This window comes from Callithrix jacchus, chromosome 6 (genome assembly GCF_049354715.1).
Source record: "Callithrix jacchus isolate 240 chromosome 6, calJac240_pri, whole genome shotgun sequence".
NCBI classification, from domain to species: domain Eukaryota; kingdom Metazoa; phylum Chordata; class Mammalia; order Primates; family Cebidae; genus Callithrix; species Callithrix jacchus.
The window spans coordinates 5,706,743-5,734,470 of NC_133507.1; the positions used below are offsets into that span (position 1 = coordinate 5,706,743).

The 27,728-nt window shown below is 46.7% G+C and overlaps 1 protein-coding gene and 1 long non-coding RNA gene across 5 annotated transcripts in view; one reads left to right on the top strand and one right to left on the bottom strand.

Annotated features, from left to right (window-relative positions):
* ZNF774 (zinc finger protein 774) overlaps positions 1-27,728 on the top strand; it is a 54,287-nt gene that overhangs the window by 2,773 nt on the left and 23,786 nt on the right. Inside the window, 5 exon segments of the mRNA XM_078375838.1 lie at positions 3-6,495; positions 8,628-8,750; positions 12,273-12,379; positions 13,465-13,552; positions 13,554-27,728. The exon segment at positions 13,554-27,728 is cut by the window's right edge and continues 1,899 nt beyond it. Of these exon segments, the coding sequence (XP_078231964.1) occupies positions 8,644-8,750; positions 12,273-12,379; positions 13,465-13,552; positions 13,554-14,703 (1,452 nt within the window). The 5' untranslated portion in view covers positions 3-6,495; positions 8,628-8,643 and the 3' untranslated portion in view covers positions 14,704-27,728.
* Positions 1-27,728, bottom strand: part of LOC118154452 (uncharacterized) — a 52,121-nt gene continuing 24,393 nt past the window's right edge. For 3 of the 4 annotated variants that reach the window (XR_013536521.1, XR_013536522.1, XR_013536520.1), the window contains 4 exons: positions 26,205-26,354; positions 6,365-25,214; positions 4,481-6,263; positions 1-4,196 (listed from right to left, as the gene is read on the bottom strand). This is a non-coding gene — a long non-coding RNA (uncharacterized LOC118154452). The remainder of the gene's footprint in view (positions 4,197-4,480; positions 6,264-6,364; positions 25,215-26,204; positions 26,355-27,728) is intronic. The other variant, XR_008481960.2, reaches the window with a different exon arrangement.

The window sequence follows — 27,728 nt, forward strand, 5'->3', positions numbered from 1 at the left end:
AGAATCTCAGTTGCAAGAACTCTCTGAAGTGCTTGAACTCCTTTCTGCTCCTGAACTGAAATCCCTGGCCAAGACCTTCCACTTGCTGAATCCCAGTGGACAGAAACAGCAGCTGGTGGACAGCTTTCTCAAATTGGCCAAACAGCGTTCAGTCTGCACTTGGGGCAAGAATACGCCTGGAATTGGTGCAGTGATTTTAAAAAGGTTCTGTTGGCTATCATTATAGTAAAACAATTTAAAATGTTGATAGCACTTAATGACCTATAATAGATTGTATACGTGAGTGAACTGTAATTGTACGCTGCGGCTGCAGTTAGATTGAGAAGGCTGAAAAAGCCGTAACTGTGATAGCCTGGGTTCTTTCTTCCGTTACTATACAACATCTTTGTTATAACACTGTACTGATTTCCAGGACCAAGAAAAATCGAAAGGCAATAGGCCTCTGGTAAATTCTAGTATTTTATTTTCCAAGAAAAATACAGTTTTAAGTGATTCTTACAGGATTTTAGACTAAACTATTCAGTCACATTTTTATTATAGTTAAGTTTTTGTTTACTAAACAAAGTATAATCAGGCAGTCTTAATGTGCAAATTTTCCTGAGTTTAAACATAGCAGTTTACCAAAACTGTTGGTGGTTTCTTTTGTCCTTGAGAAGCCCTTGAACTAATTTGAAAATTACACAAACTTTTAGAATTGATTTATTTTGCCCATGATATCAACTTTAGTCTGGGAATTCACTACTCTGGAGTCATTGAGGATGAAATGAGAGGATGCTTTTGAAAACACTTTAAAATGAAGTTAGTTATTTTATATATTTCTTTTGTATATTCAATTGTTATGAGCCCATCCTTGCTGAGGTACTATAAATACTAATCTTTAATAAAACTTAGGTACAGTAAGGCAGACATTAAGAAAAACATCAATACCAACACTTCAAAAAGGTTTATATTGTAGATTTTTAAAAAATGCTCTAATTACTTATTTGTGATTAACTGACTTGAGAAGTATGGAATCCTTATCCATGTGATAAGTTAAATGTCTTCTAAGTCCTTTGTCTAATTTTATTTCTTAAGTATTTGATGTTAACCTTATATGTAACATTTTGTGGGCAAGTACACATTAAAATTAGCAGCCCTCTGACTGGGCATGGTGGCTCATGCCTGTAATCCCAGCACATCGAGAGGCTGAGGCAGGCAGATCATGAGGTCAGGAATTAGAGACCAGCCTGGCCAATATGGTGAAACCCCATCTCTACTAAAAATACAAAAATTAGCCGGGCGTGGTGGTGTGTGTCTAATCCCAGCTACTCAGGAGACTTGAGACAGGGTTGCAGTGAGCTGAGATTGCACCACTGCACTCCAGCTTGACTCCTATCTCAAAAAAAAAAAAAAAAAAAAAAAAAATTAGCAGCCCTCTCTTGGTATATGTATTTAGCATAGAACAGATAAAATAAATAAGATGAACATATTTTGTCATTGACTATGGACTTCTAGGAAAATAGAATCCTCAAGGCGGTTTTAATTTTAGTAAAAACCACTGTCTAGTTTGTCCTTTATTTCTTCATTTTGATGTAAAGCCCAGCAGTGGAATTTCTGAGTCCCTGGCAGCCCATGTCAGGACAGTGCCTGGTGCTCTTTCTCTGCTGTTATCGTAAAGAAACAGAAAAAACGCACATTATTACAGAAAAAGGCACATTATTTACGCTTTCTTAATCCTTGCAGGAGTCCCTGCTTAGTTTTCTCCGTTTGATGCTTCACAGCCTGGAGGCTGTGTCCACTGGGAGCATCCCTGGGATTCTGCCTGGAGGTAGATCAAGTGGGCACTTTGGGGCACTCTGCAGATGAGTGGCTCTCAGTTCAGTGGTGGTATAATAAGAATCCCACCCCTTCCCCTTCAACTCCGTGGTGGTGATACTCATCTCTCCCATGCCCTCAGGGATGCAGTGCTGCTTTTGGCTTAATAGCTTCTGCACCAGGAGGGTGTGACATCTTTCACGAGGCCAGTGGTTCTCAACTGGGGGCATCTGGCATCATTTGGAGACATTTCTGGTTGTCAGTACTGGAGGTGGTGATACTGATGGCATCTAGTGACTAGAGGCCAGGGACACTACTGAGCATCCTATAATTTACAAGACAGCCCCTGACAACCAAGAATTATTTGGCCTAAATGTCAATAGTGCTGAAGCTGAAAAACCCTGCTTTCGATGGTGTCTAAGCTGCTAGAGTCAGAGGGCCCACAGGATCCTGGATTTAATTCAGACCTCCAAGCCTACCTTGCAGATACCAGAGTTGAACTGAATTCACTCCAGTGTTAACGTAGAATAGATATGCTGCTGGACTACTCTATACACTAGAGCAGGGGTCTCCAAGACCCAGGCCGCAGACTGGTAACTGCCCATTGCCTGTTAGGAACTGGGTGGCACAGCAGGAGGTGAGCAGTGTGCCAGCAGCCATGACTGCCTGGGCTCCGCCTCTTGTCAGATCAGCAGTGGCATTAGATTCTCATAGGAGCATGAACCCAATTGTGAATTGCACTTTTGAGGGATCTGCGTTGGGCATTCCTTATGAGAATCTGAGGTGGAAGGGTTTCAACCCAAAGCACCTCCCCCAAACCCAGTCCATGGAAAGGTTCTCTTCCATGAAATCACTCTCAGTGCCAAAATCGTTGACTGCTGCACTGGAGAACAGCACCAAACTTTGGTGTATACGTTTGTACCACGTCTTGGTACACAAAATCTGATGTTTTACCCAGAGCCTATGATGATGACATTTTAAATAAACACCATTATTTAAATCATCACTTGAATCGTGAAACCCTGTCTTTAAAAAAAAAAAAAACATTTGGTTTTTGTGCTCCCAGGTCTTCGGAAAAAAAGAAAAGACAAAATATTACTTAGGATTTTGATACCTTTTGTGATTTATCTCCCCTTTTGGGCTGTGAGCTTCATGAAGGACACGTATATATGTGGTGTGTGGTGTGTGAGGGTATGATAGGTGTGTGGTGTATTGGGTGTGTGTGAGGCGGGCGTGGTATATATGTGGTGTGAGAGGTGAGTATGTGTTGTGTGGTGTGTATGGGGTATGTGTGTTAGGTATAATGTATGGTGTGTTTGAGGTGGGCATGGTATGTGTGGTGTGTGTGTGGTGTATATGGGTTAAGGGTGTAGGGTGTGTGAGGTGGGCATGGTGTATATGTGGTATGTGGTATATGACGTGGGTATGACGTGTGTTGTGTGTGGTGTGTATGGGGTATGTGTGTGAGGTGGGTATGATAAGTCTGGTGTGTGAGTGAGGTGGGGATATGTATGTGCTGTGTGTGTGGTGTGTATGGGTTAAGTATCGGGTGTGTGACGGCATGGTATATATGTTGTGTGTGTTGCGGGAAGTGGGTATTTGTGGGGTGTGTGAGGTGGGCATGGGATATGTGGTGTACATGGGTTAAGTGTGGGGTATGTGAGGTGGGCATGGTATCTGGGGTGTGTGACGTTGGCATGGTATATATGTTGTGTGTGTTGCGTGAAGTGGGTATGTGTGTGTTGTGTGTGGGGTGTGAGGTGGGTATGATATGTGTGGTGTGTGTGAGGTGGACATGGCATGTGTGTGGTGTGTTTGCTGTATATGGGTTAAGTGTGTGGCGTGTAAGAGGTGGGCATAATGTACATGTGGTCTGTGATGCAGGTACGTGTATTGTGTATGGTGTGTACGGGGTATGTGTGTGAGGGTATGCATGTATGTGGGGTGTGTGTGGTGTACATGAGTTAGGTGTGTGGTGTGTATGGGGTACGTGTGTGGTGTATGTGAGGTGGGTAGGTATGTTGTGTGTGGTGGGTATGGGGTATGTGTGTGTGGTGCGTGTGAGGTGAGCATAGCATGTGTGTAGTTTGAGGGGTATGATATGTGTGTGGTGTGCATGGGGTATGGGTGTGGTGTGTGTGAGGTGAGCATAGCATGTGTGTAGTGTGAGAGGGGTATGATATGTGTGTGGTGTGCATGGGGTATGGGTGTGGTGTGTGTGAGGTAGGCATGGTACGTGTGTGGTGCGTGTACGTATGCACACACATGCATACCTGTGCACTGCAGATGACAGGCAGGCCAGCAGCCCGGGACATGCAACAGTGACCAGCTCAGCCAAGGTAGGGCTGGGGGCAGGAGTGGCCAGGCCCCTGGCAGCTCAGGATCTTGGATGCACTAAGAGCCTAGAAGGAGAGAACAAGCTGTGTCATCATCTGCACCCAAGTTCATCACTTAACATAAACCTCTAAGAAGCACTGAAACTGTTCCACTTCTGATTAGAACCAGAAACACTCCAGATGGGCAGAAGCTGGAGAGAGCGGCAGGGAATAGCCACTAGCGAGATTCTGTGACTCCATTCATCACCACCACCACCCCCCGCCAATACCCCACTACCCCCAACCCCCAATCCCAGATTGAAGAGTCATCTTCATGATCTCCCTGATGGCAAAATGCCAGAAAGACTTACCGAGGGGCCTGAAGATGCCTTCAGTTCTCCAGGTCCTGAACTCTTCCAGTCACAGGAGTCCTGGCAATCCCGAGGTTTCCTGAGTGTTCCTTATTCCTGAGCTCCTCTGAGATTTCCACTTTCCTCATTTTCATCTAAATTTAACTACATCTAACTACCTCTGCTAACCAGACATTTGTTCATAGTGGACAGAGTTTCTCGAAATGCTGTGTGGTTATCTTGCAGATGACTACAGTTATCTAAAAATAACTAAGATTCTACTAGCTATACTGGAACAGAACTATTCTGGAACAAATTACCCCAAAATGTATTGGTTTAAAAAAACCAAACATTTGGCCGCGTGCGGTGGCTCACACCTGTAATCCCAACACTTTGGGAGGCTGAGGTGGGCGGATCACCTGAGGTCAGGAGTTCGAGACCAGCCTGACCAATTTTCGTGAAACCCTGTCTTAAAAAAAAAAATTTGGTTTTTGTGTTCCCAGGTCTTCAGAAAAAAAGAAAAGACAAAATATGACTTAGAATTTTGATACCTTTTGTGGTTTATCTCCCCTTTTGGGCTGTGAGCTTCATGAAGGCAGTGGTTATATATGATTCCTGAGTGACCACAGTTCCCAGAACGATCTTAAGTATAGACCGTTACCAGTAAATATCCATTGGAAAATGCACCCTATGTGTGTTGAAGGAATGGTGGAATTGACATCAAATGTATCTTCCACATTAGCTCTATGGCTGGTAATTCTAAGCGTTTTATAGTCCATCACAAAATGTTCTGTTCTTTTTCTCAATTGCACTGAATCCACAGAGTAGACAGGCACATTTTCTTTTTTTTTGAGACGGAGTTTCGCTCTTGTTACCCAGGCTGGAGTGCAATGGCGTGATCTCGGCTCACTGCAACCTCCGCCTCCTGGGTTCAGGCAATTCTCCTGCCTCAGCCTCCTGAGTAGCTGGGATTACAGGCACGCGCCACCATGCCCAGCTAATTTTTTGTATTTTTAGTAGAGACGGGGTTTCACCATGTTGACCAGGATGGTCTCGATCTCTTGACCTCGTGATCCACCCACCTTGGCCTCCCAAAGTGCTGGGATTACAGGCTTGAGCCACCGCGCCCGGCCGACAGGCACATTTTCTTCACTTTAAGGAAAGGCGTTACTATTTTTTAGCTAGGGGCCAGCCCAAAGTGACCTCTGGCTCTCACAGGAGACCCAGGAGCTCCCAGTTTACAGCCCAATAGCACATTTCCCAGAATACTTGGCGCCTCGCCCGCCTCCTCTGGCTACCAGCCAGACAGAAGGGGACGTCCTGGGAGTCTGATGCCAAGGGAAGGAGGCGGAACGTCTGTTTTCTACTCTGGGCTTCTGCTGGACCCTTCTTATGTCCAGTTAGAGTCGGCCTGGGACCTCGCCGCGCAAACACCCAGCAGGCTCCGGCCGCCGAGATGGGGTGGAAGGATGGGCAGAAGAGAGGCCGCAAAGGCCAAAGGGCTGAGCTGCTCCGTGCTGGGGAGGGGCGATGTGCCAGAGGGCGGGAGACCTCGCTGTGGGCACAAGGCTGCTCAGAGGTGGGCGTGGGAGGCCAGAAGATCCGCATCTGCAGATCCCACACTGGGGGAACAACATTTAGATCCCTCCGCAACAAACAGGCGGTTCCCGGGGCGGTAGCTCGAGAATTGGGTTTAGTACTTGTCAACCCTTCAAACTGTGCATCCACGGCTGCGAGTCCTTTGAGGTCTTGCTCAGGACTATGTTTCCCAGAAGGCTCGGCGGTAATTGACAGCTGTGTCAGCCTATGGACAGAGAAGAATTCTAGTTATGGAAACTGAACAGCCAATAGCAAGAGGACAGGGGCGGTATGTTCCGGCTGCGGCTGGGGAAGCTGGAGTCCCACCTGTGTCCCCCACAGCTCTGTCACGAATCCCGGTCGGGTTCTGGGAGGGACCGCCTCGCGGTGGCGGGCCGGGTGCTGCTCGGCGGTGGAGGCCTCACTTCCTGCTCCATCCCCGGCTGGGCCCTGGGGCGGTGAGTGATCCCGGGAGGGAGACGGCGGCGGCCGCGGCGTGCTGCTGAGGGGCGTGGAGGGGGCTTACCTGCCACCCCGACGTTTTCTCAGCCGGGTTCCCGGCCTGGCCTTTGGGAGCCCCCGGGTCTTGCTGGGGTGCGGGAGAGGTAGCCGTGGTCTCTTTCCCATCGTTGGGTTAAGTCACTCTCCGTCGGCTTCCTGGCTTCTCGGCGGTGGTCTCGGGTTTCAGCTGACCTTTGTGACCCTCTAACCGCAGCACTCGGGTTCCGGCCTCAGCGCCGAGAAAAAGGGGGTCGGCCCCCCGCGTGCGGTCACGTTCCTATTAATAAACCCGGTGTACGCGCTGCACCTTCTCACAGTGGCGCTTAGTCACAGCCCCTGAGCGCTGGGGGCCTTTGGGGTCACCTGTGCATGGGGAAGGGGGCGGGCCCGGAAATAGGGCTGCTATGACCGAGGCTCAGAAGTCTTCCCGGGGCGCTGCTCCCGCAAGTGACCTTTCGGCTGTGTTTGGTCATGAATATAGAAATAAATATACTCACAACTGTTTTGTTTTGTTTTCGAGATGGGGTCTCGCTCTGTCGCCCAGGCTGGAGTGCAGTGGCCCGATCTCGGCTCTCTGCAACCTCTGCCTCCCAGGTTCAAGCGATTCTCTTGCTCTCCGTCTCCTGGGTAGCTGGCATTACAGGCACGTGCCACCACACCCGCTTAATTTTCGTGTTTTTAGTAGAGACCGGATTTCGGTTGATCTCGAACTCTTGACCTCATGATCCGCCAGCCTCGGCCTCCCAAAGTGCCGGGATTACAGGCGTGAGCCATTGCGCCCGGCCATTACTCAAAACTCTTATTAGAATTTCTACTTTTGAATTACATTATGGTTGTTAAAGTTTTAAACCAGAGAGATGGTTTTTAGATCCTTAAAAACTCAATACTTTATAAATGACCTGACCGATGATCATGTCTGTAAATACATAAATATTCCCCCTGAAAGTGTGTGTGTGTGGTGCTTTGTTTGTGGTGGGACAAAAGGTGTGAAAGAGTAAAACTTCTTCACCCCATTCTGGTCCTTCCTCCTCTGAAATGCAATATTCTTTGTAGCAGGTGGTCATGCTGGCTGTTTTTTGTTTTGTTTTTATGGAGAGACAAGGGTTCACTCTGCTACTAGGCTCACCGCAGCCTTGCTTGACCTCCTGGGCTCAAGTGATCCTCCCACCTCAGCCTCCTGAGTAGCTGGGACCACAGTTGCGTGCCACCACACCTGGCTGATTTTTCAAAGTTCTTTGTAGAGAAAAGGGTCTCATTATGTGCTGAGGCTGGTGTATTAGAAACTTTTTAAAGGAAAAAAACAGGATCTTAATTTCTTTGTGACTCCTATGCCTAGCAACATATTGATTGCTGAATAAATGACTGATCCATCCAGTAATCGACTGACAATCCTCCAAAAAGTAACTTCTTTGTGATACTGTCAGCTTATTAATATATGAATGGTTGGTTTCGGCTCCTAAGAATTGTGTTTTGTGCTTATCCCCATTGACTTTCACTTATTTTTACAACCTATCCATGTCTATTTTTTTTTAAATTCCATATATTTTTCAGTCTTATTTCTGACTCCATTAAAATCTTAAAATAGAATGGCGTCCAACACAGTTTCCTTTGGAGTTCTGCATAATCTGTCCCTTGAGATTGTCCCCAGATCTGCAAGCCAAGAAGTGAGCTATTCTCATAACTAATATGAGTATAGTTAAGTCCGCGACTTCCTAGCTTGCTGAGGAAAATGCAGCTGGAGAGAATCAAAAGCTCTCCAGAAATCAAATTATACCTGCCAATTCTCTCCTTTGTCTACCTTGCTCATTGTGGACAGTTTGTTCCTCAAAAAGTTAATGTATCTAAAAGACTAGCTTCTGTCTATGTGTTTGGGAGGCCTAGGTCTCTGTTAGTAATGGGAAAGTTGGCCAGGAGAAGACGTATGTAAAAACAGACAGAAAAGCAACCCGCTGTGGTTGACAGAATTTACCTCAGGATGATTCTGGTCAGGGGTAGGGCGTTGTTTCTGTACACTGGTGGCCGTTTTTTGGCTTTCACATGGTGGTGAGAATAGGGAGCTACTGATGCATATTGAGCTCTCTTGCTTCAGGAACTGATGACCCTCAATGATGTGGCTGGGGACTTCTGGGAAGAGTGGGTTACCTGGACACTGCTTAGAGAATCCTCTTCAGGGATGCCACCCAGCACAGTTAGAAGAATGGGCCATCAAAGGGTAAGAATGCTACTTTCCTTTATTTTATGTATTTATTTTGTTTTTCTGAGATGGGGGCTGTCTCTGTCATCCAGGCAGTGGCGAAATCTCAATTCACTGCAACCTGTGCCTCCCGAGCTCAAGAGATTCTCCCACCTCAACCTCCTGAGTAGCTGGGATCACAAGCATGTGCCATCATGCCCACCTAATGTTTTGTATTTTTAGTAAAGACAGAACTTTGCTGTGTTGGCCAGGCTGGTCTCAAACTCCTAAGCTCAAGTAATCAACATGACTCAGCCTCCTAAAAGTGCTGGGATTACCGGTGCCACCACGCCTGGCCTCTACTCTCCTTTAATTTGAGACATAGATACTTTGAGAGGGCCAGGGTCTGAGTGGTCTCTGGTGTGTTGGTGTCTTAGAGCTCCAGACCTCTGTAAGATTAATTGTTGCCTCCTTGGCAGAAAAAGAATAACTTCTTTATGCATTTTATGGTTGCAGATGTCTTAGCTATTTATTGTCTTTTTAATATCTCACCTAAACTTTTTGATATATGTATTACTATCCTCCTTTTCCAGCCTGGGTTGGACTCTCACCTCTGCCACTTAACTTCTGAGGTCTTTGTGGAAAAGGAGGTAGTTTTTTTCTGTCACTTAAAAACAAACAAACACCTCCAAGGCTCTTTCTCAAAAACAATGGCTACCCTTCCTCCTGCTTTACTTCTTTTGTGTGTGTGTGTGTGTCTAAGTCTTGCTCTGTCACCCAGGCTGGAGTGTCATGGCATGATCTGAGCTCACTGCAACCTCCGCCTCCTGGGTTCAAGCAATTCCTGGATAATTTTTTGTATTTTTAGTAGAGATGGGGTTTTGCCATGTTGGCCAGGCTAGTCTTGAACTCCTGACCTCAAGTGATCCACCCACCTTGGCCTCCCAAAGTACTGGGATTACAGGCATGAGCGACCGTGCCCGGCCCTAATTTTTTGTGTTCTTAGTAGAGTCGAGGTTTCACCATGTTGGCCAGGGTGGTCTCAAATTCTTGACTTCAGGTGATCTGCTGGTCTTGGCCTCCCCAAGTGCTAGGATTAGAGGCGTGAGCCACTGTGCCTGGCCTACTTCATCTATTTTACAAGTAATGTATACTCATTAAAGAAAAAGACAAGCAAAATGAAAACAAACGCCATCCTGAATCCTACCATTGAAGAGTTACTATCCTACCAGCATTTTTCTTTTTTTTTGAGGCAGAGTTAACACTCCTGTTACCATCCAGCATTTTTCTAATCATTTATACAATTTTAAAACAAGCACATAAGAATAATATTGGGATTATACTGTACAGTCAGCTGTACATTCTACTTTCTTCCATGTTGTGAGCATATTTTGAAAATAATAAATTCTTTACATCACTTAAAATAACCACCTAGTATTTTGTTTTATGGAATACAGTATTATTTTGTTGATGAAGTCAAACATTAGATTGAACCATATATCTGACCATTTTTTACCTAAATAGCAATTGTCTGTAGTTCTAGCTACTTGGAGGCTGAGGCAGAAGGATCCCTTGGCCCAGGAGTTTGAGGCTGCAGTGAGTTATATAATTATTGCTTTGTTGTGAGGCTGGAGTGGAATGGCACGATCTTGGCTCACTGCAACCTCCGCCTCCTGGGTTCAGGCAATTCTCCTGCCTCAGCCTCCGGAGTAGCTGGGATTACAGGCACGCACCACTGTGTCCAGCTAATTTTTTGTATTTTTACGGGAGACGGGGTTTCACCATGTTGACCAGGAAGGTCTCGATCTCTTGACCTCGTGATTCACCTGCCTCGGCCTCCCAAAGTGCTGGGATTACAGGCGTGAGCCACTGCGCCCAGTCTAGCTTATTTTTTTAAAGTATTTTTAATTGAAATATAATTTTATCATTTCCTTAGAATTCTCAGAATTAGAATTGCTAGGTCAAAGTATAGATACATTTCTAAGGTATTTAATACTTTGCAAAATACCTTCCAAGAAGATTGAATCAATTGATTTATTCCCATTAGCATAATATGAAAGTATCTTTCACAGTGGCTATGATAATTTAAGTCTGGGGCTGGCTATGATGCCTCGCACCTGTAATCCCAGCACTTTGGGAGGCTGAAGCAGGAGGATCAGTTGAGCTCAGGAGTTCCAAGACCAGCCTGGGCAACATAATGAGACCATGTCTATACAAAAATTGCATTCGCCAGGTGTAGGGGCTTGTGCCTGTGGTCCCAGCTACTTGGGAGGCTGAAGTGAGAGAATCACTTGAGCCAGGAGCTTGAGGATGCAGTGAACTGTGATTGTACCAGTGCTCTCCAGCCTGGGTTTCAGAGCAAGAGCCCGTCTCACAAACAAATACACACAAAAAACACAAAAAAAGAGCCTGGGAAAAATGGCAAATAGCAGTGATAGTTAACATTTATTGAAGTCTTTTTTTTTAAATTTTGATTTTGGAGACAGAGTCTTACTCGAGACAGAGTCTTACTCTGTCGCCCAGGCTGGAGTGCAGTGGCACAATCTTGGCTCACTGTAACCTCCGCCTCCCAGTTTCAAGCAATTCTCCTGCCTCAGCCTCCAGAGTAGCTGGGATTACAGGTGTGCATCACCACACCTGGCTAATTTTTGCATTTTTAGTAGAGACAGGGTTTCTCCATGTTGGCCAGGCTGTTCTTGATCTCCTGGCCTCAGGTGATCCACCTGCCTTGGCCTCCCAAACTGCTGGGATTACAGCTGTGAGCTACTGCACCTGGCCAATGCATCTTATTCTTATCCCTATCTTATTGATGAAGACATTGAAACACTGAGGTTAAGTAACTTTCTCGAGGCCACACAGCTTGTAAGAGGCAAGATTATGCGTCACACCCAGGCAGTGTGACCCTTGAGGCCCCACAGCTTGTAAGAGGCAAGATTATGCGTCACACCCAGGCAGTGTGACCCTTGAGGCCCCACAGCTTGTAAGAGGCAAGATTATGCATCACACCCAGGCAGTGTGACCCTTGTGTTTGCACTCATTACCTCTACACTGTATTGCCTCCGTGTACCATTGTCGTAACTTGAATTTCTTTTATTATAGAGAGGTTAAGCATTTTTCATACATTTACAGGCTACTTAACAAGCGTTTGTCTTTTTCTCATGGCGTCTTTGACTGCTACCACTCTGTGAAAATTTTAAAGCCCAACTTTATAGTTAACTTCCTTCATTCTTTCTAAGGGTGAGGTCACGGCAGCTCTGTTTCTGATAAAATCCTCTCTATATTTAGCTTTAGACTTATACAGAAATAGTTATTGTGTTTACTTCAGACTTTCTGTCACCTGAGTCTTTTTTTTTTTAATAAAATGAAAGGGGCTTTTTCTTTTCAGCTTTTGGGGAAATCACCCTGTTTTATCACTTTACCACGGCTGCACTTTTAATGAGACCAAATACACGTTAGAGCTCCCGGGGTCTTCCCTACCTAGGCATGGGGTAGGGCTTGGATTTTGGTCAGGCCTCATGTGACTGGCTCAGACTCACATCCTGTGCTTACATTCCTGTGTAGAATTTCTAGACCTAGTGTAGTCTCCCAGCTGGAGCAGAAAGAAGAGGCATGGGTTCTACCACTCCAAAACTCTGAGGCGAGGAAGATCCTGAGGGAAAGCCACACAGGTGAGATGCGAGTGCTCCCAGTGGAAGGAAAGCTAGCATTTCAGCCTTGTTGAGATGAAGAATTTGGAATGCTGCCCTACACTTTTCTTCTTATAGCAGACATTTAAATTGGACTCAGTGGTCGGTAGTTGACTAAATAAAGTCTTCATTTTTTTTTGAGACAGAGTTTCGCTCTTGTTACCCAGGCTGGAGTGCAATGGCGCGATCTCGGCTCATCGCAATCTCTGCCCCCTGGGTTCAGGCAATTCTCCTGCCTCAGCTTCATGAGTAACTGGGATTACAGGCACGCGCCACCATGCCCAGCTAATTTTTTGTATTTTTAGTAGAGACGGGATTTCACTATGTTGACCAGAATGGTCTCGATCTCTTGACCTCGTGATCCACCCGCCTCGGCCTCCCAAAGTGCTGGGATTACAGGCTTGAGCCACCACGCCTGTCTAAAGTCTTCATTTTCATTAAGCATTTCACTTTTGTCTAACCTGTAACTTATTTATTTATTTATTTATTTATTTGAGACAGAGTCTCCCTCTGCCTCCCAGGCTGGAGTGCAGTGACACAATCTTGGCTCACTGCAACCTCCGCCTCTCAGGTTCAAGCAATTCTCCTGCCTCCCCCTCCTGAATAGCTGGGACTATAGGCATCTGCCACCATGTCCAGCTAATTTTTGTATTTTTAGTAGAGATGGGGTTTTACCACGTTGGCCAGGCTGGTCTCAAACTCCTGACGTTAAACGATCTGCCTGCCTCAGCCTTCCAGAGTGCTGGAATTACAAACGTGAGCCACCACACCTGGCCTAAACCTAAAATATCTTCGAAAGAAAAAGTGCCCAATATTGACAATATGTGGTCTCCTCTTGAAGGATATCAAGATTCATCTGGCCATCTCAAAATTTACAAAGTTTAGGAATTCACATGTTCTGAAAGCTCAATGAACTTCAACAAACTTTTCACAAAGCAAAAAGCAGAGCGGTTGAATTAAGTGCAGTCTGCTGCAGAAACAGCAATTTTAGTCTTTCTCACTGCTTTCTGATATTCCTTCCTGATAACTGATAACTTCATTCTCTGTTACTTACATTAATTTTTCAGACTTTGAGCATCAGGTGGCAAAGCTTGATCGGGACATTTCTGAAACAGCAGAACAATATGGAACATCCTCAGAAAGGAATAATAAAGATCTCTCATAGTCTTCGTTGGGGAGGAAACTGGGAGAGAGGCCTAGAATTAGAAGAGCAACATGGAACCCTTACAGGAGAGGGCCAGCTGGAGCCCTTTTCACAGGAGAGGGATTTAAACAAGCTCCTGGATGGATATGTAGGACAGAAGCCCATGTGTGGAGAATGCGGGAAAAGCTTTAACCAGAGTTCCTATCTCATAAGACACCTACGAACCCATACTGGCGAGAGGCCCTATACATGCATAGAGTGTGGGAAAGGCTTCAAACAGAGCTCAGACCTTGTCACCCATCGCAGAACACATACAGGAGAGAAGCCTTACCAATGCAAGGGGTGTGAGAAAAAGTTCAGCGACAGCTCAACACTCATCAAACATCAGAGAACCCACACAGGGGAGAGACCCTACGAGTGCGCAGAGTGTGGGAAGACTTTTGGGCGGAGGCCGCATCTCGTAATGCACCAACGAACCCACACAGGCGAGAAGCCCTACACATGCCTGGAATGTCACAAAAGCTTCAGTCGAAGCTCAAATTTCATCACCCACCAGAGGACCCACACAGGTGTGAAGCCTTACAATTGTAATGACTGTGGGGAGAGTTTTAGCCAGAGCTCAGATTTGATTAAGCACCAACGAACCCATACGGGAGAACGGCCCTTCCAGTGCCCGGAGTGCAGGAAGGGCTTCAGAGATAGTTCTCATTTTGTAGCTCACATGAGTACTCATTCAGGAGAAAGGCCTTTCAGTTGTCCCGACTGCCACAAAAGCTTCAGTCAGAGCTCACATTTGGTCACACATCAGAGAACACACACAGGTGAGAGACCTTTTAAGTGCGAAAACTGTGGAAAAGGATTTGCTGACAGCTCCGCCCTCATTAAGCATCAACGGATCCACACAGGAGAAAGACCCTATAAATGTGGAGAGTGTGGGAAGAGCTTCAACCAGAGCTCCCACTGTATCACCCATCAGCGAATTCACTTAGGAAACAGGCCCTATCCATGTCCTGAGTGTGGCAAGACCTTCAATCAGCGCTCCCATTTCCTCACACACCAGAGAACGCACACAGGAGAAAAACCTTTCCACTGTAGTAAATGTGACAAGAGCTTCCGTCAGAAGGCGCATCTTTTATGCCATCAAAACACCCACTTGATTTAGGAAGTAGTCTTCAGTGGTTCCACTGCTCCCTTGCAAATTTTCACTGCTTCTGCCTTTGAGCACCTCACATAGAGAAAACCTGGTAATTAGTCGCTCACTTTGGGCCCTGATCTAGTCTCCCTCTTTCTTTTCTATGTTATAACAGAGAAGATAAACTTAGAGTCCAAATAATGGTCCAAATACAACAGGCATTTCTGACTCTTAGTGAAATGTGAGTTTATTTTTTATTTTTTTACAGATGGGGTTTCACCATATTGGTCAGGCTGGTCTCGAACTCCTGACCTCAGGTGATCCGCCCACCTCAGCGTCCCAAACTGCTGGGATTACAAGTGTGAGCCACCACGCCCAGCTGAAATGTGAGTTTAATAGTTGATGCCAGCCAGGCGTGGTGGCTCACGCCTGTAATCCCAGCACTTTTGGGAGGTCAAGGCAGGTAGATCACTTGAGGTCAGGAGTTCGAGATCAGCCTGGTCAACATGGCAAAACCCCATCTCTACTAAAAATAAAAAAGTTAGCCAGATGTGGTGGCCCATGCCTGTAGTCCCAGTTACTTGGGAGGCTGAAGCAGGAGAATCACTTGAACCCGGGAGGTGTAGGTTGGAGTGAGCCCAGGACTGCACCATTGCACTCCAGCCTGGGCAACAGAGCAAGACTCCATCTCAGCAACAACAAAAAAAGTTGATGCCTAGTTACTAAATGAGAAGTGAGAGCAATGTGGCCTTGAGATCACATGTAAACCACCTAGTACAGTGCCTGGCACAACGTAGAGGCTCAGTAAATAAACGGTCACATGATTATTCATGATTAAAACTTGAGGTCTTAGATAAAGCCTTTAATGCAGTATCTGGCCCTTAAAAGACACTCAATACAAGACTGGAGGCTTTTATCAGTCTTATTACTCAATTAGGAATTTATGAGTATAGTTCCCACACCCCAAGCTCAGAACTTAAAGAAATTAGATTGGCACTAGAAGCTTTAGGGTTGGAAAACATGAATTGAATAAAATGTTAATGCAGTCCCAGTTCAGTGCTGTGCAGGCATTAGTCACCAGATGTCTCACTGCCATGACAAGGCAGAACTACTGAAGAGGATGTCTGCAGTCTTGTGACTAGGAGGCTGAAAGAATTACAGAGGCACCTTGAACAGCAGTGTATGAGGTACTTTCACAGGAGGTTTGCTGTCTGACACGGAAAATACCCTACAATGAACGATCCAGAGGGACCTGGTAGAGGACTGTAGAATTGTGGAAGCAAAATTGCTGAGAATGTCAAATTATATTACAGGGATCCTCCCTGGCGTTTAGCTGAAGGAAGCACCTCTTGTTTTCTTTTGTTGTTTTTTACATGGACCCTCGCTCTGTTGCCAGGCTGGAGTGCAGTGGCGTGATCTCGGCTCACTGCAACCTCTGACTCCCTGGTTCAAGTGAATCTCCTGCCTCAGCTTCCTGAGTAGCTGTGATTACAGGCATGCGCCATCACACCCAGCTAATTTTTTGTATTTTCAGTAGAGATGGGTTTTGCGATGTTGGCAGGATGGTCTCGATCTCCTGACCTCATCATCTGCTCACCTCAGCCTCCCAATGTACTGGGATTACAGCCGTGAGCCACCGCCCCCGGCCAACAATTTTTGTTTTCTAATTTCCTGGGTCATTGGCCATTTAGTTTTAGGTTAATATAATTCTCTGATCCTTTTAGGGCCATTTAGTTTATGTACTAATACATTCCTACATTCAATTGAAATAATTTGAGGGAAGGCAGCGTGTTGGAAAGAACACTGACTTACTTCATTGAGAAGGTGAAGCATTTGAGTCCTTGCCCTGAGACTTTATTTGGCCAGACTTACCTTCTCCCAGCCTCAAGTCACTACCTTACCTACCTCACAGGGTTATTGTGAGGATCTAAAACTGTGCACTCACAAGCACTTTGTTGGTAAACTATAAATGTAATGTCTCTAATGTTACAGTTCTGATGCTAATGTCTTTTTTCGAAGAAAATTTTGGCTAATATTTCTTCAGGTATTCCATTTCTCTCATAGTGAGAGACTTTTTTTTTTAACTGTTGAAGAATTAAGGTTTAAAAATGCTAAATGACATGACTCATCATGGGCCACGTAGTTGACAGAAGAGCCAGACTTGGCTGCAAGTCACTAGATTTCCAGCCTGCAGTCCTCTGCAGCAACAGACCAGTTCTGGGATTTTGACAGTGTCTGTGAGTCACTACAGGACCAGAGGACCCATATGATCTCCATTAAACCAGTCTGAATTTGGAAATGGTGGAGTGTGTCGTCTAAATTATAGGGAGCTTTGCAAGATCCTGTGCTGGCATTCTTGATCCTGGGGGAATGGAAGTGGCTAAGTGCAGGTGCAAGGGGTTAGGGAGGGACCGGGGTGGCTATCACTGTTTAGAGAGCAAAGTGGTGGGTTGAAGGTTTTTTCTTTCATTCTCTTCCATTATATGGAATGCATGTTAGTGTTGTGGCTCATGGAGGATAGCACTCAGCTGATAACCCTATCTCTGTTTCTGAAAGCATCATTGGATAATGGACCAGAAATTTTTTTTAGTTAATCCAGTGCAGTGGTTCTCAAATTGAGAGGCCAGAACTGTAGCATCAGCATCATCTAGGAACTTGTTAGAAATGCAGATTCAGGCAAGGCGCAGTGGCTCTTGCCTGTAATCCCAACACCCTGGGAGCCTAAGGCAGTTGGATCACCTGAGGTCAGGAGTTCATTCAAGACCATCCTGGCCAATATGGTGAAATCCTGTCCCTACTAAAAATATAAAAATTACCCAGGTGTAGTGGCATGTGCCTGTAATCCCAGCTACTTGGGTGGCTGAGGCAGGAGAATGTCTTGAACCCAGGAAGTGGAGGCTGCAATGAGTCGAGATCACACCTGGTCTCAAACTCCTGACCTCAGTTAATCCACCCACCTCAGCCTCCCAAAGTGCTGGGATTACAGGCGTGAGCCACTGATCCCAGCTACCTATCAATTTGTTATTCATGTTCAGCTATCATAAGATGTGAGCTTTTTTTTTTTTTTTTGAGACAAAGTCTTGCTCTGTTGCCCAGACTGGAGTGCAGTGGCATGATCTTAGCTCACTGCAACCTCCGACTCCCAGGTTCAAGCAATTCTCCTGCCTCAGCCTCCCTAGTAGCTGGGATTACAGGCACACACCACCATGCCTGTCTAGTTTTGTATGTTTAGTAGAGATAGAGTTTCATCGTATTGACCAGGTGGCTCTTGAACTCCTGACCTCAGGTGATCCACCTGCCTCCGCCTCCCAAAGTGCTGGGATTACAGGCAAGAGCCACCATGCCTGGCCACCTGTCACTTTGATTTTCATGTTGTTCAGCTATGGTAAAATGTGAACTCTGGAAGCGGAATGTGCGATTTGCTTTGTGGCCCCGCCAGGCCCCTCTCTCCTCCCTTTCTTCCTGCCCATCCTCCCCCAGCCATGAGCAGGGAATATTTCAATGCTATTGCTGGGAGTGGAGGTAACCCTTTCCACAGTTTTCTTTTGTTTCTACCTCATGACTAGAGATTCGCTTCTTGAATGTGCGCCACACATCTGTTCTTTCTCACTCCAAAATTGAGGTCATCATCAAGCCCCATTAATTTTACCTCCCAGATTCCCCTTGAACCTGTCTTGTCACACGCGACCATCTTCCCTGCCACTTTTCAGTCCCAAACAACCAGACTCTCTTACCTGAATTCCTGTAGCAGCCTCCAGACTGATCTTCCTGATACTATTTTTGCTCTGAGAAAACTCACAGAAACCAGAGTGATCTTTTAAAATCCTAAATCGGGCCGGGCTCACACCTGTAATCTCAGCACTTTGGGAGGCTGAGGCAGGCAGATCACCTGAGGTTGGGAGTTTGAGACCAGCCTGACCAACACAGAGAGACCCCGTCTCTACTAAAAATACAAAATTAGCTGGGTGTGGTGACGCATACCTGTAATCCCAGTTACTCGGGAAGCTGAGGCAGGAGAATCGCTTAAACCCGGGAGGCGGAGGTTGCAGTGAGCCGAGGTGCCATTGCACTCCAGCCTGTCCAACAAGAGGAAAACTACATTTCAAATACATAAATAAGTAAAAATAAAATCCTAAATTGAATCGCATTACTTCTCAGCAGCTTTCCATTGCTTTTAGAATGAAGACCCAATCCTTACCCAGCCCTAAGAGACCCTTGTGGTTTTGTTACCTCAGACTCCAGCCTCTTCTGATGTCCCTTTCCCTCTCCCTTGCCTCACTCAGCACTCTTGAATTCTCTGCTCCTTGGTCATGCCAAGGTTGTGCGCTCTTTAGAGCCTTGGTACTAACTGTTCCCTCGGCCTAGAATGTTCCTCATCCAGACCTTTGCATTGCCTCCTACTTGTCAACCAGGTTTCAGCCTAAACTCATATCCTCAGGAAGACCTTCCTGACTATCCCATCTAAATTAGTCACCCTCCATCACATTATCCTTACACCTCCATCAGAGTCCTTACACCTGTCTGATCATTTATTAATTGATTTGTTTTTGGTAAACCCCACAAAAGGTGAGAGTCATTTCTCTTGTTTCCATTCTTTCCATGGCGTTTAAAACAGTGCCTGGCACACGGTGGGTGCTCAAGTAATGCTTACTGGATGGATTGAGTGCATGTCCACAGGCAAGGATCTCGTTGCACTGGAAAAGTAGCAGAGTGAGACAAAACTGGACAAGGGAGCAAAGGTCACACCAAGGAGGTTCTTAGCTGCCCAACTGGGGAGTTTGGATCTTACTCCCTGGGGAAAAGGGTGTGGCTGGTGGTTTTATAGGAGAGGAGAGGCGTGATCAGCACTCAAGAAGGTCAGTTTGGCCACTGGGTATAGGTCATATTACAGAGAAAAAAGCTGAAGGCTTTGAGACAATCTGTGATGTAAAGGGCTTAGCACAGTGCCTGGCATGTAGTGAGTCTCCAGTGAGTCACTGTTAGCAACAAGCACCTGGGAAGGCACCACAACAAAAAAAAATCTCTAACCTGTCTTTCACCTCGAAATAATTCTTCCTAGACCCTATCCTCGCATTACTTCTCTGCCCCTTTTGTCAAACTTCCACTCACAGGTATATATTCTCAGGGCTATCATGCCTAGGCCCTTTTAAATAGGACTACCTACCCTAGCATGCTTCTTTAACTGGATGCTCAAAGGTCTTCTAGGGCTGAGCGTGATGGCTCACACCTGTAATCCCAGCACTTTGGGAGGCCAAAGCCAGAGGATGGCTTGAGCCCAGTAGTTCAAGACCAGCCTGGGCAATATAGGCAGACCCTGATTCTACAAAAAATAATTTTAACAAATTAGCCAGGCATGGTGATGTGTGCCTGTAGTCCCAAGTACTTGGGAGGCTGAGGTGGGAGGATTGCGGATTGCCTGACCCTTGGGTGACACGCCAGATTAGGTGACAGAGCTAGACCTTGTCTCTTAAAAAAAAAAAAAATCCAGGCGTGATGGCTCACGCCTGTAATCTCAGCACTTTGGGAGGCCAAGGCAGGCTGGTCATCTGAGGTTGGGAGTTCAAGACCAGCCTGGCTAATATGGTGAAACCCCGCCTCTATTAAAAATACAAAATTAGCCAGGTGTGGTGGCACATGCCTGTAATCCCAGCTACTTGGGAGGCTGAGGTAGGAAAATCACTTGAACCGGGGGGGTGGAATGAGCCAAGATCGTGCCATTGCACTCCAGCCTGGGTAACTAGAGCAAAACTCCTCAAAAAAACCAAAAAAGACTGAATTTCCACATTTGAAGGTCTCTTGTTAGTCTTCCTTTAATTCAACAGCTCTTTACTGTTTGATGCCATTTACATATGTTTTTTATTTTTTACAGATGGGGTCTTGATCTATTGCTGAGGCTGGAGTACCGTGGTACGATCATGGCCCATTGCAGCCTCAACCTCCCAGACTCAAGCCATCCTCCTGTCTCAGCCTCCTGAGTAACAGCTAGGACTACAACCACAAGCCACCAGGCCCAGCCTTTTAAAATTTTTGGTTGAGGCTGGGCACGGTGGCTCATGCCTGTAATCCCAGCACTTTGGCAGGCCGAGACGGGTAGATCACCTGAGGTCAGAAGTTCCAGCCCAGCCTGGCCAACATGGTAAAACCTCTTCTTTACTAAAAATACAAATACTAGCTGGGAGTGATGGTGGGCACCTGTAATCTCAGCTACTCAGGAGGCTGAGACAGGAGAACCCCTTGAACCTGGGAGACAGAAGTTGTAGTGAGCCAAGATCACGCCATTGCACTCCAGCCTGGGTGACAAGAGCGAAAATAAAAAAAATTTTGGTAGAGACAGGGTCCCCTTATGGTGCCCAGGCTCCCAGGCTGGTCTTGAACTCCTGACCTCAAGCAGTCCTTCCACCTTGGCCTCCCAAAGCATTGGCATTACAGGTGTGAGCCACTGCACCAGGCCCATATGACTTTTTAAAAAAATTCTTTTTTCCAGTGGTGATCGTGAGGTTGTGAGATGATTCTCCTACATTTCTGGCTGCTTCTCTTCCAGTACCTTCCCTGGCTCCTCTGTTCCTCTGTTTTTGTTTGTTTATTTGTTTTGAGACGAAGTCTTGCTCTGTTGCCCAGGCTGGAGTGCAGCGCCTCAGTCTGAGCTCACCAGTTCACTGCAACCTCTGCCTGCCAGGTTCAAGGGATTCTGGTTCCCCAGTCTCCAGAGACTAGGTATCATTCTATCAAATTCAGAATTTTGACCTAACATAGCTGGATTATTGCCCAGCATGATAAAACTTTTAATTTTTTCATGTTTAACTGAAATTGTTATTTGATAAATGTAAAAGATTACTAATATCTATGTCACAGGTCAGATGCTCTTGGTTATAAATAGGCAACATTTCTTTATAGGCTCGGATGTCCTTTGAGATAAAATGTATTTAAAATTATTATTGAACAGTGTCTCATGTTGAACAACCCAACTAAAACTAAAGACAGTAACTCACACATTTTCAAATTTGAAATCCACTAATTGTTCATCACAATTAATTGTGTATTGTTACTTTGTCACCCAGGCTGGGAGCAATGGTGTGATCATGACTCACTGCAACCTTGACCTCTGGAGCTCAAGTAGTCCTCCCATCTCAGCCCTCCATCACAGCCCCCCAAGTATCTGGGACCGCAGGCATGCACCATCACCTGGCTACTCTTTTAATTTTTGCAGAAATGAGGTCTTTCTGTGTTGTCCAGGCTGGTCTTGAGCTCCTGGCCTCAGGTGATCCTCTGCCTGGGCCTCCCGCAGTGCTGGGATTACAAGCATGAGCCAGTGCACCTGGCCACTTGCATTATTTCTGTGAGAAATCTGTCATTTTTATCTTTGTTTTCCTGTATATTCTGTAATTTTTTTCTTCTGGCCACTTAAAATTTTCTCTTAGATGAACTGGTTGAAGAAATGTGATTATGATGTGCCTCAGTATGGTTTTCTTTAGATTTTTGTGATTACGGTTTGTTGAACTTTTTGGAGCAGTGGGTATATAGTTTTCATCAAATGAAGAAAAATTTCTGCCATTATTTTTTGAAATCTCCCCTTCTCTATCAGAGATCCTGGCTGCATGTATATCCAACCACCTGATGTTCTCTTCATTCATTATTTCCCAATCCTTTAGCCCTGTGTTAATCTTGAATAGTTTCTACTGCTCTGTCTTCATGTTCACTAAGCTTTTCTTCGGCAATTTCTAATCTATCATTTATCCCATCTTACTGTATTTCCAGCTGGTTTTAGAAAAAAAGACCTTTTTACTGAACATGCTTAAATTTACTCTAGTTGGTTATACATAAAGAATAGCATTATAATAACTGCTTCAATGTCCTTCTCTATGATTTTATGATCTACGGCAATTTTCGATCTGTTTTGACTGGTTGTTATTTTCCTAATTAGAGATCATATTCTCCCAATTCTTTGCCTGCCTGGCAATTCGTGGTTCAATGGTAGGCATAGTGAATCGTATCTTGGTGGGTACTAGATATTTGTATTCTTAAAACTATCCTTAAATTTTGTTCTGGTAAGTGAATAAATTTCTTTGAAATATCCCGGGCTCACTTTTAGGATTTTTCGAAAGACCACAGGAGCATTAAGTGTAGGGTAATTTTCTCCACTTCTTAGGCAAACTCTGCTGAGTACTGTAGCCGACACCCCAAGAATAATGAGATTTTTCTTTCTTTAGTTTTATTCTAGTTGCTTTTGGGGCACAAGTGGATTTTAGTTACATGGATCAATTACATTGTGGTGAATTCTGAGATTTTTGTGTACCTGTCACTCAAGTAGTGTTCATTATACCTAATGTGTAGCTTTTTATCCCTATAAACCTTTACATCCTATCCCTTCTGAGTCTTCAAAATCCATTATATCGCTCCATATGTGTTTATGTACTCATAGCTAAGCTTGCACTTACAAGGCAAAACACACGGATTTTGGCTTTCCACTCCTGTGTTACTTCACTTTCAATAAACGGACTTTAGCTCCATCCACGTTGCTACAGAAATCATTATTTTGTCTCTTTTAATAGCTGAGTAGTGTGTGTATATATGTGTGTGTCACATTTTCTTTATCCACTCATTAGTCAGTGGGCACTTAGGTTGATTCCACATCTTTTCAATTGCAAATTGTGCTGCTGTAAACATTCATGTGCAGGTGTGTTTTAGATGGAACGGATTCTTTTCCTTTGTGTAGATGCCCAATAGTGGATTGCTGCATGGAATGGTAGATCTACTCTGTGTCTTTAAGGAACAGCCATACTGTCTTCCACAGGGCCGTACTAATTCACACTCCCACCAGTAGTGTATACGCATTGAGTTTTTAATAATGGCCTTTCTTCAGGAATCATATGGTATCTGAATTATGTGATTTTCCATACATGCTCACGAGGTTAGGCATTATTCTGAGCCCTGAATTTTCTCGGAAGATTGTCGTCTTCAATGCTTTTGGGTAGTTTTACTTTTTACTTGGCATCAGTTAGTTTCCTAATATGAATATGAATACACTGATCAGAGTCAGGGAAGGAGGAGGTCAGTTGTGTGGATAACAGGGGGCCTGTGTGGAGGACATGAGGCAAGAGTGTGAGGCCTGTTTGAGGATGTTGAGATGTGGCAGGTGCTGGAGAACAGTCAGAGGGAGAGACACAGGCCTGCCCAGCAGGCTTTGTATGCCTTCGGGGTCTAAGTCCATGGGAACTTAGGCAGGAATGTGAGAGGATCAGATTTGCTGCCTGCTTTTGGGAAGATGAAAGGGAGGTGTGAACACCCGCTAGGACACTGCTAGATCAATACAATCAAGTTAGTGGGAGAGAAGCAACGATAACTTTGAAGGGAGGGGCCCGCTGGGGTGACTCTGCCTGGAGTAGGCGAAGAGGGGACCTCTAATTCCAGAGACCCATGCTGTACTGGAGAAAGAGCAGGCATGGAGAAAAGGTGATCACCCCCAAACTCATCCCCATGCCCCAGAGTCCCCTGCTGCTGGGATTCTCCCCTCCTCCTCCCAGCCCACCTCTCTCTCCTGGCCTCCAATCTCGTTGCCACCTGCAGGGAAGAAGCACAGGTGGAGGCACAGGCAGAAGGCTCACCCGAGGGCTGCCCTGGGGTCTGTGCAGACCCAAGAGGGAGAGTGTGGAGGGTGTGATGGGCTTCAGGCCAGCCTGGGGGTGTTGGGGTTACTGGCTTTCTTTGGAGAAGAATGCAGCTGCTTGTGGGAAAGATCTTAAGGAGGAAACCAGAACCTCTCCCTGTCCTGAGCTCTCATCCCTGGGGGAGCCTCTTATGACTGAGCCATCCTCCCAGACTCCCAGGGAAAAACCCACATTGGGTTTCACCTTTCAACATCCTTCTTGCCACCCAGTGTGGGGAGGGGGCAGAACTGGCTGAGCAAAGCCATACTCAGCCCCTGCTTAAGGGCTGGTCACTCCAGCTTCCAAATCCTGGGTGGTGCCCAGTGCAGCTGGATTCCTTCCTTTCCCCAGGCCCAGTTCTTACATTCAGCCTTGTCCCTGGAGATCTCAGCCCTACTTTCTACCTTCTGAGGGAGACTCTTGGCCCCAGCAGAGAGATCTCCAAGGCCATCTCCCACCCATCTGCAGCACTGTTAGCCTGTGTCAACAGAACCCATTCCCTCTGGACTTGGCATTTTGCCTTTGGAAAGAGAGGTGTCGCTGTGCTTTAGGGACATAAAGTGCCATTTGGACCTGCTGTAAAGAGGCTGAGCACATTTATTCAGGTACGGAGGTAGCTGATGAGGTCTGACCCAGTGAGGCGCTCAGGGTTTCCACTCGATGACTTAGATGGCGATCTGTGCTGCCCGCTGTAAGGCCTCGACCCCATGAGCCTTGCTGTAAGAGTCCTCCAGAACATGGGAAGTGTGTGTGTGAGGCAGCAGGAACTTGCAGCCCTTGGAGGCCTCTGCCAGCACGGTGAGAGCCTTGGTGGTGGTCAGGTGCACCCTATTCATGGGTGATACAGCAGTTCCAGGATCGGGTTGATGGCTTGTGCATCCAGCATCGCGTACGTCCCTGCAAGCCACCAACATGAGGCATTTCTAATAGCCCAGGGGGCCTTTTCCCACCCCTTTTGCACCTGCCTCTTTTGACCCTCCTGGCTGTGCAATTACAAGGGGAGCTGCCAGCCTGTCCCCCACAATGCCATCACCCCAATGCTCTTGCAACTTTGCTGAGTCCAGCCTGGGCCCAGCCCCTTCATTATCTTCCTTTCCAGCCCCAATTGGCTCCTTCCCATTGACCTTGTTCCTATCCCACAGGCCAGTCCCAACAAAGCGACACAAATGATCTTTTAAAAATATAAACCTGGCTGTGTTCAGTGGCTCACACCTGTAGTTCCAGCACTTTGGGAGATGGAGGTGAGAGTATTGCTTGAGCCCAGGAGTTCAAGAGCAGCCTGGGCAACCTAGTAAGATCTCTTCTCTACAAACAATTAAAAAATAGCCAGGTGAGGTGACAGGCAGCTATAGTCTCAGGTATTCAGGAGGCTGAGAAGGGAGGATCCCTTGAGCCCAGGAGTTTGAGGCCACAGTGAATTATGATTGTGCCACTGCAGTTCAGCCTGGACCACACAGTGAGACCCCATCTCAAAAAAAAAAAAAAAAAAAAAGGAAACTCAATAGATTGTTTATGTGGCCAGTATTTCTTGAGCACCAAGTCTGTACCAGGTACAAAAATACACATGCCTCTCAGGAGACGCCCTCCTCACCCCTTCACTGCCCTTTCCTCCTGCCCTCACTAGCCCCACCCTCCTGCAGTGCCCGCTGAATTCTTTCCTTTGCTGGCAGGACCTTTACTAGGCCTGAGCCCTGCAACTCCAGTTGACACTGTGGACTGTGGGTGAGAGAGAAGACACTGTGCCTCAGTTACCTCACCTGTAATAGGAGACATCACCTTCCTAGAGGGCTGTCTAAATGTTAGGTTTGCAGACAATGTCTGGCACGTCAGAGGCACTTAGTGTCAACTGGGTGTCATGATCGTCACCAGTGCTGCTTCTGTGCTCACCTTTCTCATGGAGAGGGGACTTAACCATGTCCTGTTTCCTCCTGGAGGTAGGGGCCAGTGGGTCCGGGATGGGATCCTGGAGCTTCCTCCTTCCCCTACAGCTTCCACACCAGCAAGGGGATCAGACCTTTGCTGATGATGCCATAGGCCCTGCAGGAGAGGAAAGGGTGCTGAGGGAGGGCCAGCCACACACCCACGCATGCCGGTTTGTCTTCAGGTCCCGTGGAGGGTTTTCAGAGCAGGTGGTGGCTTTGACAAGAGGACTCACAAGTGTCCCTCGGCTCCCCAGCCAGAGACCTGAGCAGCCAGCAGGAGGCTGCCAGTGACAGTCGTGTCAGAGGCTGAGAAACGAGGGGCAGGGGAACTGGGAAGGACCAGCTTTTGGTCACCAGTGCCTCAGAAGACATCTACCGTAGCAGGTGTACAGTGGCCTGAGAGGCAGCAGTCACCCCTGGGAAAGTCAGCAACTCATTTTTCTGGGGCCCCAGGCACATGAGGAGATTCTCCATTCTTCCCTACACTACCCCAGGGTGTGGGAGCCAGCCAAGCCTCATTCCCACCCAAAGTATTTCAAAGCCACTGGGCACCCCAGACTGGTCTGGCCAGCCCTGGGGAAGGGCTTGGAGTCAGCTCTGAGGTAGACCTAACGTGTAGGCTAGTGTCTTACACACCAAAAAGAGCTGTGTCACTAAAGGTGACGGGAAGCCATAGGCTCTGGCCAAGGGGTCTTGAAGGGACCTGGGATCCCATGGGAAAGGGGAGCTCCATATGGCACAGCTCAGGTGCAGGTACTGGGAGGGGCACAGTGAGGCAAGGCTCCTTCATAAACAGGCCCCACCTTGTTCCTCCCAGCTGGAGCTGCAAGCCTGGGGGGAAAGAGGCCAGCCCAGCCTGCAGAGCCTGTGGGGCAGTAAAGGGCGAGATATTCCAGGAAATGTGGGAGTCCTGCGGGGAGATAAGCCAGAGGGGTGAGGAGGAAGCTTATCCCCTATAGGGGCCTGGGTAGACACTGGCTTTAATTAAGGAGTTGATATTTTGCCCACCATGGATTTGATTTGAATTATTTTTATTTTCAATAGCATATTACAAATAGTATTTATCTTGATTCCTGAGATTTCTGGCTCCCCTTAAATTAGGCATCAAGGTCACTGCCTCGCCTGCCTCTCCCTAGTGCTCCATGTAGGACAGAAACTAAGGCAGGGGCAGGAAGTCCCCAGTGGCTGTTGGCTACTGTCCCTGCAGGGTGCCCAGGTCTCCTCCTCCCTCTTTCTCTCCTCCTTTTCCCACTTATGTGTCACTGTTAAGGTCCCTAGGTCACTAGACCTTAGCCGATTCCTCCAGGGAGTCCAAGCCCTCATAGAGTGCAGGTGCCTCTGAGGGAAAGGCCTGGGGAAGCATCTGTGGGGCACCATGGTGCAGGCCACCTCTCTGTGTGACCCCAGCCCTCACTCTCTGTGTGTGGCAGGAGGTCCCTGGATGAAGCATCGAACATCAGCGACAATTTGTGACCATCTGGGACCCAAC